Source organism: Phoca vitulina, unplaced genomic scaffold, assembly GCF_004348235.1.
Source record: "Phoca vitulina isolate PV1807 unplaced genomic scaffold, GSC_HSeal_1.0 scaffold19, whole genome shotgun sequence".
Classification (NCBI taxonomy): domain Eukaryota; kingdom Metazoa; phylum Chordata; class Mammalia; order Carnivora; family Phocidae; genus Phoca; species Phoca vitulina.
This window is the reverse complement of record NW_022589722.1, coordinates 15,299,777-15,321,586: the sequence shown is the minus strand read 5'-3', so window position 1 is coordinate 15,321,586 and position 21,810 is coordinate 15,299,777. Positions and strand designations below refer to the sequence as shown.

Sequence of the window (21,810 nt, the reverse complement as noted above, 5' to 3'; positions counted from 1 at the left end):
TGGGTAAACTCAGGAAAACTTTGAAAGATGAGGTAAATATAGTCAGGTAGCATATACAAGAGCTCAGAATGAGCCCATAATAATTTGCATTTGCTCTGCTTTATAAATTAAGAAACTGGCCCTGTTAGGAGAGTCAGTTCAGCAGAAGGGGTTCACTGTCCTAGATTAGTAGTTTTCAGTCCTCTCCCCCACCTTTTTAAGCTATGAAAGCCTCTTTTCATAGGAAATTGAATGATACAGAGTTAGAGCATGAAACAGATATGGTAGTGTGGTGGGAAAGCCTGTTTGTAAAACATGCTGATGTTTGTGATCATCTTAGACGGATGATTTCTTTGAAAGCTTTGCCCCAAAAGGTGCTTTTCCTAATGGGAACTGTTCAAGCAGCCCTGTCAAAGACACTCCTCTTAGGTGTGGGGCACAAAAGCTGTTTGGAGACCCTGCTAGCAGGCTTGCTCTCTACCAATCCCACAATGTTACATTGCAGGGTTTCCCCCAGTATAAGGAGATTGGTAATATTCTAGAAAAAAGGTCACAATTGGTTACCAGTTATGTTTTGTTTGAAAGCAGGACAATCGAAAACATTTGAGCCAGCACTGAAAATGGGGAGATTTCATAGAACACTTGGGGATTCTGGCCTCTTAGGAGATCTTGCTGCACTTGTCGATATTGAGTAGTGGCTGTGGCTTTTGGATGGGGCCTGAAATGTCCCATTTACCACAACTCCACCACTCCCTCTGTTTTACATACCTGGGTTCTTCCATTCATTTGGGAAGTGTGTCTGGCCTGTTTACATCTCCTTTTGGTGATCATAGGCTTACTAGTTGATAATCTACATAGAGAGCTAGAATTAATCCATAAACATACATAATATAGATTTTTTTATTATGTTAATCACCATACATTACATCAATTTTTGATGTAGTGTTCCATGATTCATTGTTTGCATATAACACCCAGTGCTCCATGCAGAACGTGCCCTCCTTAATACCCATCACCAGGCCAACCCATCCTCCCACCCCTCTCCCCTCTAGAACCCTCAGTTTGTTTTTCAGAGTCCATCATCTCTCATGGTTCACATACATAATATAGACTTAAGTATGTACTATACATTATATACATTTAAAGGTTAAAGATCAAACTGGGAATTTAGAGATGTCTCTTCTCGGAGGCTCAGTTTTTCTACATGTAACCCTTTTGTTATTTTACAGTTACAGTTATATTCAGAGGCCAGTGTAGCACTTCTAAAACTGAATAACCCCAAAGATTTCCAAGAACTGAACAAGCAGACAAAGAAGAACATGACCATTGATGGAAAAGAACTGACTATAAGTCCTGCATATTTATTATGGGACCTGAGTGCCATTAGCCAGGTAAGGGATGCAGAGATTCTTTCTAAACCCTGATCAAGGGTTTAGATTGTTAAGGATTTATTTATAAGTCATTATATTAGAAGAAGGAAGAAGACTTACAGAGAGATGAGTTGATCGGAACTTTTCTAATTTTCCAGTCATTGCCACTGGTTAATATTAACTGAAGTGACCTAGAATCAGATCCAAGAACCTCTCTTTTAAAAAGTGCAAAAGAAATGTTGGGTATTTATGTTGTTTTAAATATGCTGAGTGTTTTGCGTTTTTTGTAATGTTCAAATGTAGGACTCAGTCTGCCAGAGCACCCTGAAAGAAGATTGGGCAGAGGGGACAGCCAGGAGGAAAGGTGTGACTTAAGTGGTATTTTACATTTTCATGTGTGAAATGTTCTTCTCAGTCTAAGCAGGACGAAGATGTTTCTGCCAGCCGTTTTGAAGATAATGAAGAACTGAGATATTCACTGCGATCCATTGAGAGGCATGCTCCGTGGGTTCGGAATATTTTCATTGTCACCAATGGGCAGATTCCATCTTGGCTGAACCTTGATAACCCTCGAGTGACAATAGTCACACACCAGGTCCATGACTTTCCATATATCACAAGGCTTTGGTTTCCTTTTCTGTCCTTCACCTATCCCTCATTTCATTCCCCTTTACATCACCCTCCCCACCTCCATCCCCTTCGATTCTTCTACTCATCTCCCTTCCTTCCTTCCAAAACCGAAAACAAAATGAAATAATTCTCATCCACCCTCTTTCTCTCTTGCCTTTGTTATTGTTTTCTTAAAAGGATGTTTTTCGAAATTTGAGCCACTTGCCTACCTTTAGTTCACCTGCTATTGAAAGTCACATTCATCGCATCGAAGGGCTGTCCCAGAAGTTTATTTATCTGAACGACGATGTCATGTTTGGGAAGGATGTCTGGCCAGATGATTTTTATAGTCACTCCAAAGGTCAGAAGGTGAGTGCCTAAGAGGAAGGGATGCCTAGCTTAGAAGTCACTTAGGAGTTATAAACAGATCAGGAAAACAGTATACATACTACTATATATACAGTTTGGGTCAAATAAGCATTTTTTGAGTGCTGAGCTCAGAAGAGTTAACAATTTGGGAGGAAAAAAACTGCTCCTTAGTAGTTATTTGCTTCCCTACATTGTCAGACGTCTACCCAGAACCCACCTTCTATATTTTCTACTATGACAATAGCAGAGAAAGCAAAACCACTATGAAATACAAAATCATGGTTAGAACATCAGCACAATGGCCAAGATAAAAAGTGAGCTCAATTTTCTGCTTACAGACATGGATGAAATTTTATGTAAGGCAGCATTCTCATCGTGGCTTTGAGAGGCATGATGGAGAGTGGTTATGAGCACAGACCTAGGAGCCAACAGTTGAGGATGGTCCTGGGCAATGATTTGATGTGTGTTCCCTGTCTGCATAGTGGGGAAACTAGGAGTACTCCTGTGGCCCTGTTAGAAGGGTTCAGTGAAAAGTTGGAGAATTACCACCATAAACTTCTAAGTTACAGAAGCCTGCGACTGGAAATGCAAATTGTACAAAGCTACTTTTCCTTTTGCTGTTTATGCCATCCCAGTGTGCTCGTTCTCTCCTTCCCCTGTTCAGTTGCCTCCTTTGTGTTTGTAGGGCTGCCAAGGTGAGCTGTGGCTTGGCAGGGGAGACACACAAAATCAGTAACTAGGGATAGTGATTTCTGTGCCAGCAGGTGTGCCCTCGGTGGGAAGGCATGGGGGCCCAGGAGGTTGAAATCAGACCGGGCTAGAGAAGAATTCCCATCTGAATTGAAGTGAACTTTGAAGAACAAGTAAGAGTTAACTAGATAAAGAAAGACATTCCACATAGATGGAGCATGCAGAGGCATGGAGTGTATTTTTTTTAATTAAAAAGTTATGATGTACCAGGTCACTCATTTTGAAAAGCAGGCGAGTTCACAACTTAGAACACTGCTAATAATTTATCACAGGACCTTATGCACAGAGATAAGGATACTGAGGCTGCTTTTCTCAGCCATGAGACAAGATTATAGGTAAATACATCCAGGAATTAATGACAGTTGTCACAGAAAAGCAGTGAATATGTGGTATACTTTCTACCTGCTTTGGCATGCTTTTGTACTTAAGTCTGACGTGTTGCTGTTTTATTTCAAAATAGATTATAAACTAATCCATGAGTTGAGTTCTTGTCTGCTTTCCTTGAGTAATGAAAAAGAGTAAATGTGCTCCGTAAGAATCATCAACAGAGCAGGACTCTAAACTACTGTAGCAGACAATGTAAAATAGGCCACGTGGATGCAGTCAGCCAGCCCAGGGAGAATCGTAACCTTTACTGGAGGCTCAGTTTCTTTTTTTTTTAAAGGAATCCTAATTTGAGATTAAAAAGCGTCTTTTATTTTCTTTCTGGCTCTGTCATAGGTTTACTTGACATGGCCTGTGCCAAATTGTGCTGAGGGCTGCCCAGGTTCCTGGATTAAAGATGGCTACTGTGACAAAGCTTGTAATAATTCAGCCTGTGATTGGGATGGCGGTGACTGCTCTGGTAAGGATGTGCTCGCATGTAATTTATTTATGTTTATGGACTTTTTTTCCATTCTTAATCATCACTGAATAAGTACAGTAACTTAAACATTCCTCATGTATGAAAACAATACATACAGTAATCCAGAGATTCTGGAGGCAATGACTAGTGTCCCCATGTGGCTCAGTTTTTTCATATTCTTCCTTGTTGAGGGCATATTCCCAGGCTGACCCTGCACTTGAAAATACCTTTTATTATTTAAAATATGAAAATCAGGAATATCTTTAATTATGTAAACTCAAGAGCAAGAATCACTCTAACTGGTTCTTCTAGGAGCTCACGGCTGGTGGCTTTCAGCAGCAGCTTGCTGTCAGTGAGTAAAGAGAAATAAAGATCTTACCTCTTCAGCATCTCCGCTCTCTTTCTTACATCTCTTACCTGCATTTGTTGATAATAGCACGTTTTTACATTTATTGATTGCCTTTCAGTTTATAAAGCATTTAAATTTATAAAGCATTATCCATTAGCCACTTGAATTTCTTAGTGACCTAAGGAGGAGAGAGTATGTGTACAGATATTATCATTCCCATATTCCATATGCAGAAGCAGATTTGAAAAAGTGCTGAGTATTAGAAGAAACAAAAGTTATGTTCTGTCTGATGTACTTTTGAAAAATGTAAGCAGCCGCAGTGAGAGAACACAGACATGCCAAGATCCGTGCAGTCCAGAGACCTGTCCAGAGACATCAGCCCCTAATAGAACATTAGCATTTGATGATGAGGTCGGCACCCCATATTAGAACATGTTTTGGCAGTTCTGACAGGCTGCTCCACACACACCTCTACATGCCCCTGTGGGCAAGTTTATAGTTCAGGGTTGCACAGCTAGTAAGTGCCAAGGCCTGGTCATCCCATGCCCAGTCCTCTGTCAAGTGATGCTCCCTTTTTAGTTTGTTTTCTTCTTAAGGTACATGAAATTTTCTGGTAAACAATGGGGTGAACCTTTTCTGACCAAAATGCTGGCATCAATCTAGATAGCACTACTGAAAAAGAAGGAACTGTCCTTTTTCCAAGATGATAAGCACAGCAAGATTCTGTCTTCCTCCTCCCTCTACAGGTAACAGTGGTGGGAGTCGCTATGCTGCGGGAGGCGGAGGTACCGGCAGTATTGGAATTGGACAGCCCTGGCAGTTTGGCGGAGGACTAAATAGTGTCTCTTACTGTAATCAAGGGTGTGCGAATTCCTGGCTTGCTGATAAGTTCTGTGACCAAGCTTGCAATGTCTTGTCCTGTGGGTTTGATGCTGGTGACTGTGGACAAGGTATATTTAACACGTAAAAAGATATTTAGAATAAGGGGATCAAAGTCCTTGATAAGTAGAGGTAGGTTTGTATTGTTGTTACTTAAAGTAATTATTCTCTATGAATCCCTTGCCCATCCTTGCATCTAAACTAGCTGTAAGTGAAAAGAGAGGACACAGATCTTTAAAAAACAGTAGACACTAGAGCTGCATCTTTTCATGTTATTGCTCCAGTCTGACTTACTTTGTACTAGGCAGATATACTTTCGTTGAAAATATATGGCAAAGGTTTAATTTAGAAACAATAAAAAGAGACCAGTAATACACTAAGAATGGTTTAAATGCTGGATCTTGTTGATCACTTATCCCTGGAGGTCATTTTGGCAGATGGTTGTATTTTTTCAAATGGACACAAAGTTGAGAGTTGATCAGTGGAATTTGCCATATCTCTGTAGTGAGTTAGAGTCAGCATTCCACGTTGATAACAGTGATTGCTTCAGATAATAAAATGAGCCCCATACCAGCAGCTCTTATATTAGAATGTTTTATTCCTAAGTCAATTTAAAGTCATTCTTAGAAAGTGAAAACTCAAACCCTAAGAATTAAAGGAAAAGGAGGGGAAAATGCCTCATTTTTAAAGTCATGTTTGTGTTTTTTCCTCTAGATCATTTTCATGAATTGTATAAAGTAACTCTTCTCCCAAACCAGACTCACTATGTTATTCCAAAAGGTGAATGCCTGCCTTATTTCAGCTTTGCAGAAGTAGCCAAAAGAGGAATCGAAGGCGCCTATAGTGACAATCCAATAATTCGACATGCCTCTATTGCCAATAAGTGGAAAACCATCCACCTCATAATGCACAGTGGAATGAATGCAACCACAATACATTTTAATCTCACATTTCAAAATACAAACGACGAAGAGTTCAAAATCCAGATAACAGTAGAGGTTGACACAAGAGAGGAACCCAAAGTGAATTCTACGACCCAGAAGTCTTACCAAAATTTGGTTAGCCCCACAACACTTCTTCCAGAGGCGGAAATACTGTTTGAGGATATTCCTGAAGAAAAACGCTTTCCAAAATTCAAGAGACATGTTGTTAACACAACAGGAAGATTCCAAGTGGAGGTGAAAATTCCCCTGGTAAATATTTCACTCCTTCCCAAAGAGGCCCAGTTGAGTCTCAGTAACTTGGATTTGCAACTAGAACGTGGAGACATCACTGTGAAAGGATACAACCTGTCCAAGTCAGCCTTGCTGAGATCATTTCTGAGTAACTTACCAGATACTGAAGTAAAAATAAATCAAGCTGTAATAAGAGATGAAAGAAATGACAGTGTAGAGGCCCCACTGGAAAAACAGGTTCACAAAAGCATCTTGCCGAATAGCTTGGGAACATCTGAAAGATTACAGAGGTCGACTTTTCCAGCAGTGACAATGAAAGTGAATGGTCACTACCAGAGTCAGAATCCACCCCCGGACTTAGAAATCGAAGAAAAATTTAAATCTGAAATTCTGACCCAAAAAGTAAGAGGCGGAAGCATGTCAACAGAAAAACTCTCATCTTGGATTGTTCCACTGGAAAAGCAGATTACAAAAGAAAAGAAAATCACAGGGAAAGAACAAGAGAAAAACAGAATGGAGGAAAATGCAAAAAACTACATAGATAATAATGAAGTACTACCTGGAAGAAAACTGCAGCATTATACAGACAGTTACCTGGGCTTTTTGCCATGGGAGAAAAAGAAGTATTTCCAAGATCTTCTTGATGTAAGTTACATCCAGCTTTATTCTTTCCCATGCTCTGGGAAAATAAATAACCTTATAAGTAAGTGATAATTATATAATAATAGGTACCATTTATTCAGGACTTTCTGTGTCAGTCATTAAACTAAATGCTTTTTCTTACATGGTTTATTGCCCTAATACCCCTAACAAAAATACCTTATAAGGTTATCTACTATCATGATCCCCATGTCACAGTTTAGGAAACAGCCTTAGTGTGAATGAGTAAGGGAGTTAGACCGGGGCATGCCCTGAGTAAGTAATAGAACAGGAGTGGTATCTTATCTTCACTTGGCATGTTGTGATTTCAAAAAATGCTTTTGCATATGCTGTGTGAGTCAGATCTGATTATTTTTCCAACTTTACTGATGAAAAAAACCCCAGGGTGCAAATAACTTAATTAGCTTCCAGTGTGAGCCAAGCCTCAGGGTTCAGGTGCTCAGTGACGCTCCTGTACCACGGTCTCCCTGGCGCCGTGGTGTCATCTGTACGTGTGCCAGGGGCTATCACTGTGTTCACTGCAGGGAGCACTATTAGAACATAGCTTTTGGAAACTCAAAGGGCAAGCTGGGAGGACAGATTTGTGGGTAAATAATTGTAGCAACGTGATAGGTGTCTCCTGAGGTATGAGCAGAGTCCAAAAGGAAAATTTCTTAACTTTGCCTAGGGGTACTGGGGAAGGCATCCATGAAGAAGTATCCTGTGAGCTGACCTTTGAAGGGTTTGTAGGAGTTGACAGACCAAGAAAAACCCTGTGGTTGAGGCTGGATCATGAACAGAGTGCAGCCATGAGTAGGTGTCAGGCTGGGAAAAAAGAGGTTGATGAGGGGAACTTACTTATTGCATTGTCTTTGGAAAGTATCTTATCCCTGATACAGTAGTCATTTACTAAGTGTTGAGTGAGGGATTGCAGAGTTCTTGCCTGTGATGATTTCCTCTCTTCCCCCTTTCATTACTTACTTTAAATTACAAAAGTATTATAGACTAGTGGCAAAAATTGCAAGCAATCCAGAAAATATACAATAAAAAAGGAAAAGATCTCCCTCCTTCCTTCCTTCATCTTCCTACTTGAAATAATCACTATGAATATAGTTTGGTGGGTATTTTTCCAGTATTTTTATATAGTTATGCAAACATACAAACTATATAAATATGTGTTTTGCAACAGGTAAACTGCACTATACATATTGCTCTGTGGTTGCCTCTTGATCTGGTAGTATGTAAGCAAACCCATGCTAGTGTTACTGTGTTTTTTAAGAGCTTGTTTGTTTTGCAATTACAAATAGTGTTGCAATAAATATTCCTGTACATATAGCTTACTCTTGAGAAGTTTTTACTTCTGTAGGTAGAATTGCTAGGTTAAAGTTAAATTTAACTGTGTCCTTCTAGAATGCCATACCACTTCATACTTACACAGTGTGTAAGAGTGCTTGTTTCTCCACAGGCTAATCAACAATAGTATCAATCTATATTTTTTCACCAGATTGAGAAGCAAAAATATTTCATCTTTGTAAAGTGTGTTCATATATTCTGCTAATATTCTTTGCCCATTCACTCAGTTTTGCCTCTTACTGGTTTTGACAGGGTTCTTTACATTTTATAATATTAACACTATTTTTTGGTCCTTGTTCAGAACTCAAGTGCTTACTGCTTTGATGTCACCAGTAGAAATAACTTGAAATTGAAAGTGCTATCAAATTAATTAATTTATTTTTATTTTTAAAGTAAGCTCCGATGCGGGGCCTGAACTTAACAACCCTGAGATCAAGATCAAGAGTCTGCTGTTCAACCAGTTGAACCACCCAGGCGCCCCTCTATCAAACTTTTTAATTTTCTAAATATTGCATTGAATTGGCTATGAAATTTCATGCTCGGTGACTAGTGTTTGAAGAATACCCTATAAATAGACCTCCATTACACAACTGTTGTTCACAAGCCTGTGTTGGTGATCCTTTCACTGAAGTCCAGTTTAGTCCTGCTCTTAGGATTCTTAAAGTGACCCGTTAGTGCTCATTTCATTTGCCACAGTTAGTGGCTAGTTATATAAACTAGTACTTATTTCTTGTTAACCAAGTACACTTGTGCACTAAACATAATGCCGTGTTACAGGAAGAAGAGTCACTTAAGACACAACTGGCATACTACACTGATAGCAAACACACCGGAAGGCAACTGAAAGATACATTTGCAGATTCCCTGCGATACGTAAATAAAATTCTAAACAGCAAGTTTGGATTCACATCTCGGAAAGTCCCTGCACACATGCCTCACATGATTGACCGAATCGTTATGCAAGAACTTCAAGATATGTAAGTCTTGCTTATTGTTTGAGTTGCTTGCACGTGCTCGGAGCTGTCTGCTTAAAATGGCCATCTTTGCTGTGCTTGATGTAAGGCTCTAACACTTGGCAACTGGTATGTTGAAGGTATCAGCTAAGTAAGTGGGAAAGAAAAAGATTCTAACTCCACAAATGTTGGAATACATTTGAATGTAGATTAATGTCTGTATTTTAAATATCCGGAGCTCACTATATGTTTGGACAGGTTCCCTGAAGAATTTGACAAGACGTCATTTCACAAAGTGCGCCATTCTGAGGATATGCAGTTTGCCTTTTCGTATTTTTATTATCTCATGAGTGCCGTTCAGCCACTGAATATATCTCAAGTTTTTGATGAAGTTGATACAGACCAATCTGGTGTCTTGTCTGACAGAGAAATCCGAACACTGGCTACCAGAATTCATGACCTGCCTTTAAGTTTGCAGGTGTTGTATTTTTTTTCTCCTAAACCTTCTCTTTCACATATTTCATTGTAATGCAAGTAAAAGTAATTCTTAATATTTAATGGAGGTATTCACAACTAGTCCATTTTTAGTGCCAGAATTAAAACCACATTTGAGGTTCATATTTTATGAGATTACATTTAAGTAGGCATTGCTATTGTATTATCTGGAGAAGAGCCAGACCATCCCTGCATATAAGATTCTCATGACAGGTTCATTCAGGAGCTTCAGGTGGCCCACTGGAGCTGTGTCTCAGCCAGGCCTGGGTTGTTGCACAACCTTGGTCACAGCATCCTGTAGTCCCAGGAGTAGACTAATTAATGGAGAGTGCCAAGATAAATCTAACTGCAGGACCTCCCATCTGGGGATCCCCCTGACCATCTTGTGTAATAGTGCCTCATAGTCCAATATGTTCTACTTCGAGATGAAGATGAAATATTTGTGTTTGTATTATCTCATTCGGTTCTTTTTGGGGTGTTTTTATTTTAAGAATCATATAGTCAAACTCCCTTTGAAGATAGCATTTAAAGAAATTTTGGAGACTTTTACATAATTTTTATTTTTAAAACCACAGTTACTACTTACACATATAAGGTTTATCCTTTTATTTTGCTTTGTTAGGATTTAACAGGTTTGGAACACATGCTAATAAATTGCTCAAAAATGCTCCCTGCTAATATCACTCGGCTGAACAGTGTTCCACCAACTCAGGAAGCATACTATGATCCCAATCTGGTAAGTGGCATGAGTTCCTTTGTGTAAAAAGGAAGTATATCCTTATCAGGTATTATTTATACCGGTTTTGTACAGCATTTCAAACAGTAGAAGCAGGTTCTATATTTATATCTTTGGTAGACAGCAGAAGTCCAGATAATCCAGAATCATTTTTATCTTTTCTTTTCTCCTGTCTAGTGAATGTTAAGCTAATATTGAGATTAGTTGCTAATATTCTATAACCAGACATCTGTTCACTGAGGATAGCAGAGGACAGCCAATGAGAATACTTCAGAGAGTTCTGCTGGTGGCACGGCCTATGTACCCTCTTACTCCAGACTTCTCTTTCCCCCCATCTGTACTTCCGTATCTGTCCTTCACTGTCTTTTCTCTTCTCCTTTTGTATCTTTCTTATAAACTTTGGTTCCTAGTAAGACTTTACAGTTACCAAGCCCCTGCATTTACGTAGAACTGCAGTGTGTTCTTTCCTAAGGAAGGTGATTTACACATAGAAAACAGTTATTCTTCTTGCCGTTATAGGCATGATGAAAGATTATTGAGATTTTAGTTTTCTTTTGAAATGCATACATTTTCCTTCATTAGCAAAATATTTTAGTATTTGCCAGATGTCTGGCATGAGATTTAGAATCAGCAAATATCCTTTGTTAAGAATTAAGTAAAGGCTTCTTGCTAATGGTAGTAAGTTAGTTTTGAGGCTCATACAAATAAACTACTTGGAGCATGAGTACTAGTTATACTAACAACATTAGTTAACATGACTCGAGTGAACTCTTAGCAAGGTGTTGGCTTCATTACTGTAATTAACTATGATTATACCTACAATAAAGTATTTCCTAATTAGATTAAGAATGACAAGTTAGCTTATGAGTATGACATAGACTAGTTCATTACAATTTGTGTTAGAAATTTATTTTCTTTCTGAAAAAAATTCTACCAGTAACTTTTGAGACTATTTTGACAGTGTAATGTGTGATTAAAATAAAAATTTATTTACAAAAACAGGCAATTAGCCTGCAGGCCATACCATGCCAATTTGATTTTTTCAAATACTGCATTAAAGTATTTGTCTTGATCACGGATTCTTTGGTCCCCCCTTAAATTTTGCACAGAGGTCAGTGCTTCACCTTTCCTACCCTGGTCTTGGCCTGATGCAATGTTTGTATTTTCTCATAGCCACCAGTCACTAAGAGTCTAGTAACCAACTGTAAACCAGTAACTGATAAAATCCACAAAGCATATAAGGACAAAAACAAATATAGGTAAGTAGTACATACATTTTCTCTGTTTAGTTTAAGAATAATTGTAGGAGTCTGGCATTTTCATAATTTTACAATAGTTTATCTCTTAAGCCTTCTTTTAAAATTTATGTGAGATTGTTTTCTTTAGTAATACCAAAAGAGTAAGTCATTCTCAGGATATTGACTGTTAAAGTTTTATAAAATACTTTTCTTATTGAAATTCTGTTTTTATTTCCACATAAATATTTACACTCCTTAAATATGTTTTGATAATTAGGTTTGAAATCATGGGAGAAGAAGAAATTGCTTTTAAAATGATTCGTACCAACGTTTCTCATGTGGTTGGCCAGTTGGATGATATAAGAAAAAACCCCAGGTACTTTTTTCTTAACCAATAAACTACTTTTTTGAGTACTTTTAGGTTCACAGCAAAAATGAACAGAAAATAGAATTCCCATAACTTTAAAAAATGATTTTTTTTTTTTAAGATTTTATTTATTTGAGAGAGCGCGCGAGCGCACCAGCCAGTGGGGGAGGGGGAGAGGCAGAGGGAGAAGCAGACTCCCCGCTGAGTAGGGAGCCCGATGTAGGGCTCGATCCCAGGGTCCCGGGATCATGACCTGAGCTGAAGGCTGACACTTAACTGACTGAGCCACCCAGGCACCCCAAAAAATGATCTTTAATCATGCAAATAAACATGAAAAAAGGCAGTGAGACTCAAAAGAAGGAAGTGGCTTATTTTGTTTGGAGCAGGTGGAATGCCTAGTGGTGAGGTAGTGTTTGAGCTAGAGATAGGAGTTGTGAGTTTAGATAGGGTTCCCCTATGCACAGGGACTAGCACAGACTTCTAAGAATCTGGTGACATGAGCTGTTCAGTGAGGCCAAGTGGTGGACTCCATCACAGGGAGTGGGGCCAGATAGCTGGGATTCTCATAGCATTTCTAAGAAGATGCTTCCAGAAAAGTTGTTTTGGTGGTTAGACTTTGCAATTCAAAGTTCAGATTAGCTTCTCAGGAAAAAAAAATGCTCTCACAAATGTGAAAAGTGATCCCAGCCTTGGGACTGAATAAATGTTCAGGTTTATGTAAGTCTTGAAAACTTCCAGCCTAGTCCCCTAACAGTTGCCTTGGATAGTTTGATAAAATTAGTCAAAATCTGCATTTTTGAGTTTTGAACTTTAGTGGGAAAATGATATTTCATCAGTTTCCTGGAAAAAAAGACCTTGGCATGTAAAAATTGAATGTTTTTCATCTGAGTCTTTTAAAGATTTTTAAAAATTTTATTTATTTGAGAGAGAGAGAAAGCAAGACAGAGAGCACGAGCAGGGTGAGGGGCAGAGGTAGAAGCAGACTCCCTGCTGAGTAGGGAGCCCCATGCGGAGCTCGATCCTGGGACTCTGGGATAGGGACCTGAACCAAAGACAGATGCTTAACCGACTGAGCCACTCAGGCACCCCTCATCTGAGTCTTTAAATGCTTTTGTAAGTCTTCAGTTTCACCTCATTTAAATTATGATTTTAATTATAAATGAGCAGAGATGTAAAATTTCTAGACAGGTAGAGCCATGGTATTTTTTTCTAAAAATATCATTCCTGTTGTGGCGGTGGGGGGGGGGCAGAAATTGGAAATTTAAGATAAATGGAAACATCTTTAATGCTTATTTAGTGTATTCAGTAAAATACTTTATTTCCTATAAAATAACAACTATTTCCCACAAGCCAAGTAAACAGTAAGCCATTATGATTAACCTTTTTTTTTTTAAGATTTTATTTATTTGTCAGAGAGAGCGCACAAGAAGAGGGAGTGGCAGGCAGAGGGAGAAGCAGGCTTCCTGCCAAGCAGGGAGCCCGATGTGGGACTCGATCCCAGGACCCTGGGATCATGACCTGAGCTGAAGGCAGACGCTTAACCAACTGAGCCACCCAGGCGTCCCAGGCATTATGATTAATAATCACTCAGGTTGTAGGTCTTTGTATACCTGCTGTTCCCTATGACTGGAATGCCCTGCCCTAATTTTTTAAAATAACTTTAAAACCAATTTCAGGACTTGCTTTTTGCTTCCCCATTTTGTTGATGTGCCCTCCCAGTCATTTTGTTATATGTAGGAATAGCATGTGAGAATTTATAGTTTTCAGTTGTGCCTTATACCTTTATGTCTTTGTGCCAGTTTGAAAGTTGTGGGGTGAGAGAATTCATAGACCTTCATGGTACTTAAATGGACAGGGACTTACTAAAAGGACACATGGTAAGCCAGGCTTAGTATCTGCCAGGCCCAGATATCTCCTGTGACCTCAAACAGATCTTAATTTTTAACTCTTGTTTTACTTTTATGGGTGCTCATTTTAAGTCAGGAGTGGAAAACCAATGTTGTGACTAAAGCTTTAAGGACAGGTCTGCCCCCATTAACAAGGAGTCTGGACTAGGCAGAATCCAGACTTTGCTTTTCCCTCAGGCCTATTCCTCTCTGCTGCCCTCCTGCTTTTGTTGGCTTCTTCTTCAGGCTGGAGATAGTTCTAGATGTCCCTGCAGATGGAGCTATGCTCTGAGACAAAGGGATTGCCCCTTTGTATGTACGGTGTGCTGTCCCCCGATTCTTTCTTTTTCTTTTTTTTTTTTTTTTTAAGATTTTATTTATTTGAGACAGAAGAGAGCTCGTAGGAGGGGTGGGGGGTGCAGAGGGACAAGTATACTCCCCACTGAGCACGGACCCCCAACCCCACGAGGGGCTCCATCCCATGACCCTGAGATCATGACCTGACCAGAAATCAAGAGTCGGACACTTAACCAACTGAGCCACCCAGGTGCTCCTGTCCCCCCATTCTTACATCAGTTACTGTGAAGAGGATTCACATACACAGTCAGAAGCTGTCTCTGGGGTGGAGTGGGCTTGCCTCCCATTGAGTCAGCTCTTGGGGAGAGAAATACTGAGCAAAATGCGAATTCTCTCTGGAAGAAACGGGGTGAAACCCTGCTAGGCACCCAGCAGGGTCTAATTTAGCTATTGTCCACACACACCCTTTGTCTCATGCATCTACTTTCTTCTCTAATTTTTCCCAACGTTATGAAAAATTTTGAAGATACAGAAAAATTGAAAAAAATAGTACAATAAATCCCATAAAACCCCAGATTTTAAAATGTCAGTGTTTGATCATATTTGCTTGATTTACTTACACACACACACACACACACACACACGGGTTTTGTTTTCATTATTTTGTTGTTGTTGTTTGCCGAACCATTTGAAAATTAGTTCCAGACATCCATACATTTTACCCCTAATTATTCTAGTACATATCTTCTAAAACAAAATCATCCTCCTTTATACTGAAGACAGTTAACACATACCTGAGAACCTTAACATTGATTAATACCATCTAACAGATAATCTATATTCAAATTTCCCTAGTTGCCTCCAAATGCCCTTTGTAGCTTTTTTTTTTTTTTTTAAATGCAGGATACAGTCAAGGCTCATGCATTCTATTTGGTTGCTATATCTCTTTAGTATCCTTTAATTTAAAGCAGTCCCCAAGTTTAGAGAGTAGAGAGGATAATGAATTTTCACCCATCACTCATCTTCAATAAGAAGTGATTTAAAATGGTTGTTCTTTCATCTAAACACATCCACTCCTTTACTACCACTTCCTGTTTATTTTTATGTAAACCTTGGACATTGTATCATTTTTATCTCCAGATTTTTAAAATATATTTCTCTAAATTATAACAACTCTTTTAAAATAACCACCATATCATTATTTATTCCTTAACATGATAAACCATCTGGTCAATGTACACGTTTCCCCAGTTGTCTTTTCTAAACATTTATGTTTTTTAAGTTGATTGGTTTGAAGTGGTATCAAGTAAATTCACTGCAGTTACGTCTATCTATAGGTTTTCCCTCAACCTCCCTTTAACCATATAATTTTGTTATGTGTATGAAGAAATTAAATTATATATTCTGTATATTCCCTATACTTTGGACTACTTTGATTGTGTCTCAGTTGTTTAACATGTTCCCATGTCTATTTCCTATAAATTGGTAGTTGGATCTGAGGGCTTTATTAGATTTAAGTTTGTTGAGTTTTTGTCTGTCTGTTTTAAATTTTAGCCATGGGGCGCCTGGGTGGCTCAGATGGTTAAGCGTCTGCCTTCGGCTCAGGTCATGATCCCAGGGTCCTGGGATCAAGTCCCGCATCGGGCTCCCTGCTCCTTGGGAGCCTGCTTCTCCCTCTGTTTCTCTCTCTCTCTATCATGAATAAATAAAATCTTTAAAAAAATAAAAAAATAAAAAAAATAAATTTTAGCCATGTACTTCAAAAGTGGTGTTAGCCCTGCCTACTGTTTTAATGGGCCCTCAGTTCAGTGACTTTGCCTTGAAGGGAACTTGAAACAGTAGGGAAGCATGACTGTCATCTGCTTTTTGCCAGAACTCTAGCACCTTGGTTGGAGACATATTAAAGAAAAGTCATCAAACTCATAGAATTTATAGCTGTAAGGCACCATCTTTATCTCACTTATCTACATCACTATTCTTAGTAATATAATAGAACTTGGTTTTAGGTGTTTATCAATTTCTCCCCTGGCTGCCAGCAAAATACTCTAGTCAGTGAACTGCATTTATTAAACTCTTAACTGGGGACATGCTAAACAGAAATCATTAGTTTATTCCAACAGCTAGAAGGCACTTTTAAGATTATCTTCCCTAGTTCTCTTTGCTTTACAGGTGAGAAAAATCCAAAGAAAAATTTTACAGAACATTCTTTCCCCAGAGAATCATATCAGCAAATATAACAACTTGGAACATGAGCCCATTTAAAATATATTTGGAATCTACATTTCTTGTTTATTGGGTCAAGATCATTTTCATGATAACCAATAACCCTGGATCTCTATTTTTCTAGGAAGTTTGTTTGCCTGAATGACAACATAGACCACAATCATAAAGATGCCCAGACAGTGAAAGCTGTTCTCAGGGACTTCTATGAATCCATGTTCCCCATACCATCCCAGTTTGAGCTGCCAAGAGAATATCGAAACCGTTTCCTTCACATGCATGAGCTGCAGGAGTGGTAAGGTCTCATGTTCACGTGTGTGTGTGTTTAAAAGTGATGAAATTCCTTTAATGTGTTATTTAATAATTACTTTGTAAAAATACACTTAGAAGTTTTTATTGCGCTTATTGGCCAAGCACATCCATTGAGTCTCATTCACTGCCATCAGAATAGCTACCTTGTTTCTTGAGTACCTGTTATATATATGGCCGGAGAACATGGTAACAGAAGCTGCATGATTTGCTCAAGTGGTAAATCCAGCCTGATTTCCAGCCTTCCCTATGTTCCACTGTAATCCAAAGCTGCTTTATAGTGTTTCCTTCATGTCTTATTTTACTACTATTTACCCCATGCCAGGTGCTGGGAATATACAGATGAAAGGAGTATGGTACCCGGCTCTGAGGCACTCAAGTCTCTTCAGAGAAACAGGCTGCAGGCAAACAGTTATGATATCAAGTGCTCTGGCAGGGTTTACTGCTACTGGAGTATGAATGAGGGAGCAGCTAATTCTATTAGGGGAAGGCAACATTTGGACTTGGTTTTGAATTATGAAAAGGGCTTTTCCAGGTAGGAAAGAGCATTCCTGGTAGAAGAAATGGCATGTACAAGGCACAGGGGTGTAAAAGAGAGTGTGTGGAGAAAGGAGAGATTGTGAAGGGCTGTATCTGAATTAGACTTTTTTCTTTAGAGAATGGGGTTCCCCAAGAGAAATTTTTTTTTAGATGTTTGTAGTGATCAGACTTCATGATTTGGAAAGATAACTAACAGTATGGAATTGGACTGGTGAGACAGTGATGTCTGGTAACTGGAGGCAAGGGAGACAAGTACTAAGCATTTCAGTAGCTCTGAAACGGTGTGAGCCAAGGACACAGATCAGGGAATAAAGAGAAAGCAGTAGACAGAACTGGGAGAGACTGTAGAGAGGAAATTAACAACCTTGGCAACTAGAACTCTTTGGTGTCTTGGAGTTGGGTAAATGAGCCAATTAACATTTATATTGCTAATAGCTATGTATTTTTATTTTCAGAAGGAGTTATTACTAAATTGTGGGTGTTATCTTCTAGAAATGGTTTCTCATCATTTTCACTTTCCTTTAGCTCAGAGGAAAAAGATCTTTGGGTGGTTTCAAGTGTTAACTCCCCAATTCCAGTTTGTGACTAAATTTATCTTCAAGGGCCCGACTGAATAAGAAAGGAGTGGGCTTAAGAGTAGTTTGAGAGGACTTTGATTTCTGTGTTATACAAATAAGATAAATCAGGTGTAACTCCCTGACTGGGGTGGGGGGGGGGCTTCATTTTCTTCATCCTGCTCAGCTTCTGTGCCCTCTCTCACTGCTGGGCCACCACCACCACCCTATCTTCCAGAAATTTTACTTTTTCTCTTTCCTTTCATGACACTGTGCTTGAGTCCCCTGTCACCTTTCTCTGGTTTCCTAATAGGCTTTCTTCCTGTTTCCCTTCCTTGGGTATAACACTTTCTACACTGCACAGCAGTCTGTCTGGTGTGCTGGTCTCTCCTGATAAGACTGTAAGCCCTCTTCAGGGGCAGAGATGGTGTCTTACTCTTCTCTGAGTCCACAGTGCCTTTCTAGCACATAGTAGGTGCTCAGTGGATGAAGGGCTGAGGGAACCTCCAACTATTAAAAGTTTCTCTGGTTGCTGGGACAGCTTAGCTGTATTACAGCCTGTGGCTTCTTAGCTCTTTAAATTACACATCGATTCTGAATGACACCATAGACATTAGAACTAACTATGCTGGTTGTGATCCTATTAAGAGACATAGGAAATTCAGGAGGAAAATAGAGGTACCATTATCAATATGGGACTTGAAGTAGAGACATCCACTACAGGACAAGCTGTAAATGAGAATCTGGAATTCAGCACAGAGGCCTGAATTGACAGTTATTAGAATATCTTCCAAGCCTTATGTTAAGCATATATTTAGTCTTCATAATAAATTATTTTCACATTACAGATGAGGAAACTGCTCTACTGCCTCTAACCCCAATATCCTATCTTCAAGTCCAGTTGATTCTACTCTTAGGTTATCTCTTCTGTTGCTTGTTTTCTTTCATTCTCATTGGCCTTCATTATGTTTTCATACCCAGACTAACACGACTGCCTGCCTGGTCACCTGACATGCATCCTTCAGATGGCCACCATTTTTACCCCATTTGTCACACACACACCCACACCTGCCATTTCATATACTTTCCCACTAGAGTATTATGTCCAAACCCTATTGCATATTTTTCCAGAATACCTGCAGTTCATGCCCACCTGCCTTGCCATGGCTTTAGCTCTCTCCCTGATGCTCCTAGGCCAGACTTCAGTTCTGCAGGACTCAGCTTGCTCCTCTGACTCTTTGCTGATGCTCACTGCCTTACTCAGCTAAATGCTTTCATTTAAGGTCCCCCATCCCGCTTCAAGGCTTAAATGAAATGTTACCAAATCTGACGTGCTTTCCTCATTTCTCTGTTTTTCCACAAGACTTTGCTTTTGATAGTACATTTTTTGGTCCATCTTGTGTGATGGCTAGTCATCTGCATGTCATTAACTTCCCAGGCTTATACACACTTTAGAGCAAGAACTTTTTTTTAAAGATTTTTATTTATTTATTTGACAGAGAGAGACACAGTGAGAGAGGGAACACAAGCAGGGGGAGCGGCAGGGGGAGAAGCAGGCTTCCGGCTGAGCAGGGAGCCCGATACGGGGCTTGATCCCAGGACCCTGGGATCACGACCTGAGCCGAAGGCAGACGCTTAATGACTGAGCCACCCAGGCACCCCTAGAGCAAGAACTTCTTGTTCATTGTCTGTATCCACAGGAAGTGTTGATTAAGTGACTGTGAAGAAATGGATATGAATGAAAGTGTACTTTTGTTTAAATGCTAAAAGTAATTTTCTTTTGAAGTCCTCTCTGCCTGGGTAACTTTTACAATTCAAATATAATATTTACTATGACATAATGAAAAATCTGATCTCATGTTGGAAATGTACATTGTATGAACATTTTCAAATTGCCTCCAGACAGTGTTTTTGTGTTTCACGACTTTTTGCTAAACTAGTATATAAATAATTCTAATATAGTAGAACTATGCACAGAATTTACATATTTGCTTTCTTCTTTCTCTGAACAGGAGAGCATATCGAGACAAATTGAAGTTTTGGACTCACTGTGTACTGGCAACATTGATTATGTTTACTATATTCTCATTTTTTGCTGAACAGGTAAGTCTTAAATATTTTATGTGGGGATCAAACATTATTTTTTAGTATAAGAGTATCTGATTCTTTAGAAAGTGATATAAATTCACAAGAAAATTTTAATTTCTTCTTTTGACTTCTAACTCAGGTGTCGATATGTCAAACATATTTCATAATGTTCAGGCAGCAAACATAATAGTCTTTTATTCATTAATCTTCTAGATGCACTACCAGTATTCTTTTTACCTGGAACTCAGTAGGTTAACTTGTAGATGTCAAGCTAAAACTGAAAATCTCTTTGGAAGTATTTCCAACCAAAAACCCACCTAGAATCCTCATCTGATACTGATTTTGTATGGGTTTTCAATTTTTCTTTTCTTGTAACATTTCTAAAAGTGACTGCAGTGGCTTTATCTTCAGACCTCCTACTCTTCTGTGGACAGTGCCCATTGTGCTCACATTTCTCCCAATTACATTTCCTTTGAGTTGCTGGAATTTCTCTCCATGCAGGCACATAAACACAACCTCCTTCAGATAAAGTCCCAGAAGTAGAAGGGAGGTTTGTGAGGTAAAAAGAAAAGAATCAGAGAATCCTTATTTGGTGTAGGCATGAAATGGTCTGAAGAGAAAGGGAACGGTGTCTGGGCTGACCTGACTTAGTGGGGCAAGCAAACCTCACCTCAGCCTCCATTTGAGGTGACTGTTGAGTGGAGCCTTTTTAGCTGTCAGTTATGGGAAACTTGCACTGAGTTTACTTAAACTGAGAAGGAGGAAGAGGCTGAAGTATTGAGAACTTTAGAATAAACAGTGCCTGGGCTTCCTGCCATAATGGAAGGAAATAAGAAAATGGGAGATTGGGCAGGCAGGCAGGACTGCAATTTAATCTTCATCCACTTCCCAGGGAATATCAGTCTTCTTCTTATTGCCATTATTCCTGGCTGGTAAAACTGCCCCTGCTCTAGAACAGAGGTCCACTGAGGAACTAGGAGTCAGCAGTGTGCTGGCCTGCAACGGGGAGAAAAGGCACTCTGGCTGAAGGGAGCAGCAGGTGGCAGTGGGAAGGAACAGGAGGGCCAGTCTTTTATCTGTGTCATTTATACCAGTAGAGAACAGGGAACCAGAGAGGCAAGGAAGGAGAAAAGAAGGGAAGAATAAATCCTCTCTTCTCTCTGTCCCGTTGCTCTTTACCTACTTGAATCAAATTCCTTAACCTCTACCATGCTTGCAACAAACCAGCCAACACTGCCTCTTCCTCTGCCCCAGAGTCCCAGCTCATCACTGAAACCACGGTGGCCTGTACTTGGGCAAAGCCCTGCTTCCACCCTGAGATGGAGTAGACAGTATGATCCCAAACTGAAACCATAAAGAACATATTTGTTTTTCTCACTGATGCTTTATTATAATGGCAGGCAGGTTTCCTATTTCAGATGTTTCATGGATAAACCGTTTCTTTGAGAAAGAAGTGTTTGTCCAAGTTCTAAGCTAGTAATTATAAAGTAACTTTTTGCATGACAACCCATTTCATAAATTAGGTATTACCTGTATTTTCAAATGATTATTGCTATGTTTAAAGATAGGGTAGAAGTGGTGATAGGATGTTAATACGGGTTTTTGTTTGGGGCGCCTGGGTGGCTCAGATGGTTAAGCATCTGCCTTCGGCTCAGGTCATGATCCTAGGGTCCTGGGATCGAGTCCCGCATCGGGCTCCCTGCTAGGCGGGGAGCCTGCTTCTCCCTCTGCCTCTGCCTCTCTCCCTCTCTCTCTCTGACTCTCATGAATAAATAAATACATTTAAAAAAAAAAAAAAAAAAAATACGGGT

At 39.4% G+C, this 21,810-nt stretch overlaps 1 protein-coding gene across 2 annotated transcripts in view; it reads left to right on the top strand.

Annotated features, from left to right (window-relative positions):
* The window catches only part of GNPTAB (N-acetylglucosamine-1-phosphate transferase subunits alpha and beta), a 73,735-nt gene that overhangs the window by 50,065 nt on the left and 1,860 nt on the right, over nucleotides 1-21,810 (top strand). For both annotated transcript variants that reach the window (XM_032416236.1, XM_032416237.1), the window contains 13 exons: nucleotides 1,209-1,370; nucleotides 1,765-1,944; nucleotides 2,157-2,327; nucleotides 3,798-3,921; nucleotides 5,017-5,220; nucleotides 5,864-6,969; nucleotides 9,094-9,293; nucleotides 9,528-9,747; nucleotides 10,387-10,500; nucleotides 11,674-11,759; nucleotides 12,016-12,114; nucleotides 16,636-16,803; nucleotides 19,924-20,014. In XM_032416236.1, the coding sequence (XP_032272127.1) occupies nucleotides 1,209-1,370; nucleotides 1,765-1,944; nucleotides 2,157-2,327; nucleotides 3,798-3,921; nucleotides 5,017-5,220; nucleotides 5,864-6,969; nucleotides 9,094-9,293; nucleotides 9,528-9,747; nucleotides 10,387-10,500; nucleotides 11,674-11,759; nucleotides 12,016-12,114; nucleotides 16,636-16,803; nucleotides 19,924-20,014 (2,925 nt within the window). The remainder of the gene's footprint in view (nucleotides 1-1,208; nucleotides 1,371-1,764; nucleotides 1,945-2,156; nucleotides 2,328-3,797; nucleotides 3,922-5,016; nucleotides 5,221-5,863; nucleotides 6,970-9,093; nucleotides 9,294-9,527; nucleotides 9,748-10,386; nucleotides 10,501-11,673; nucleotides 11,760-12,015; nucleotides 12,115-16,635; nucleotides 16,804-19,923; nucleotides 20,015-21,810) is intronic.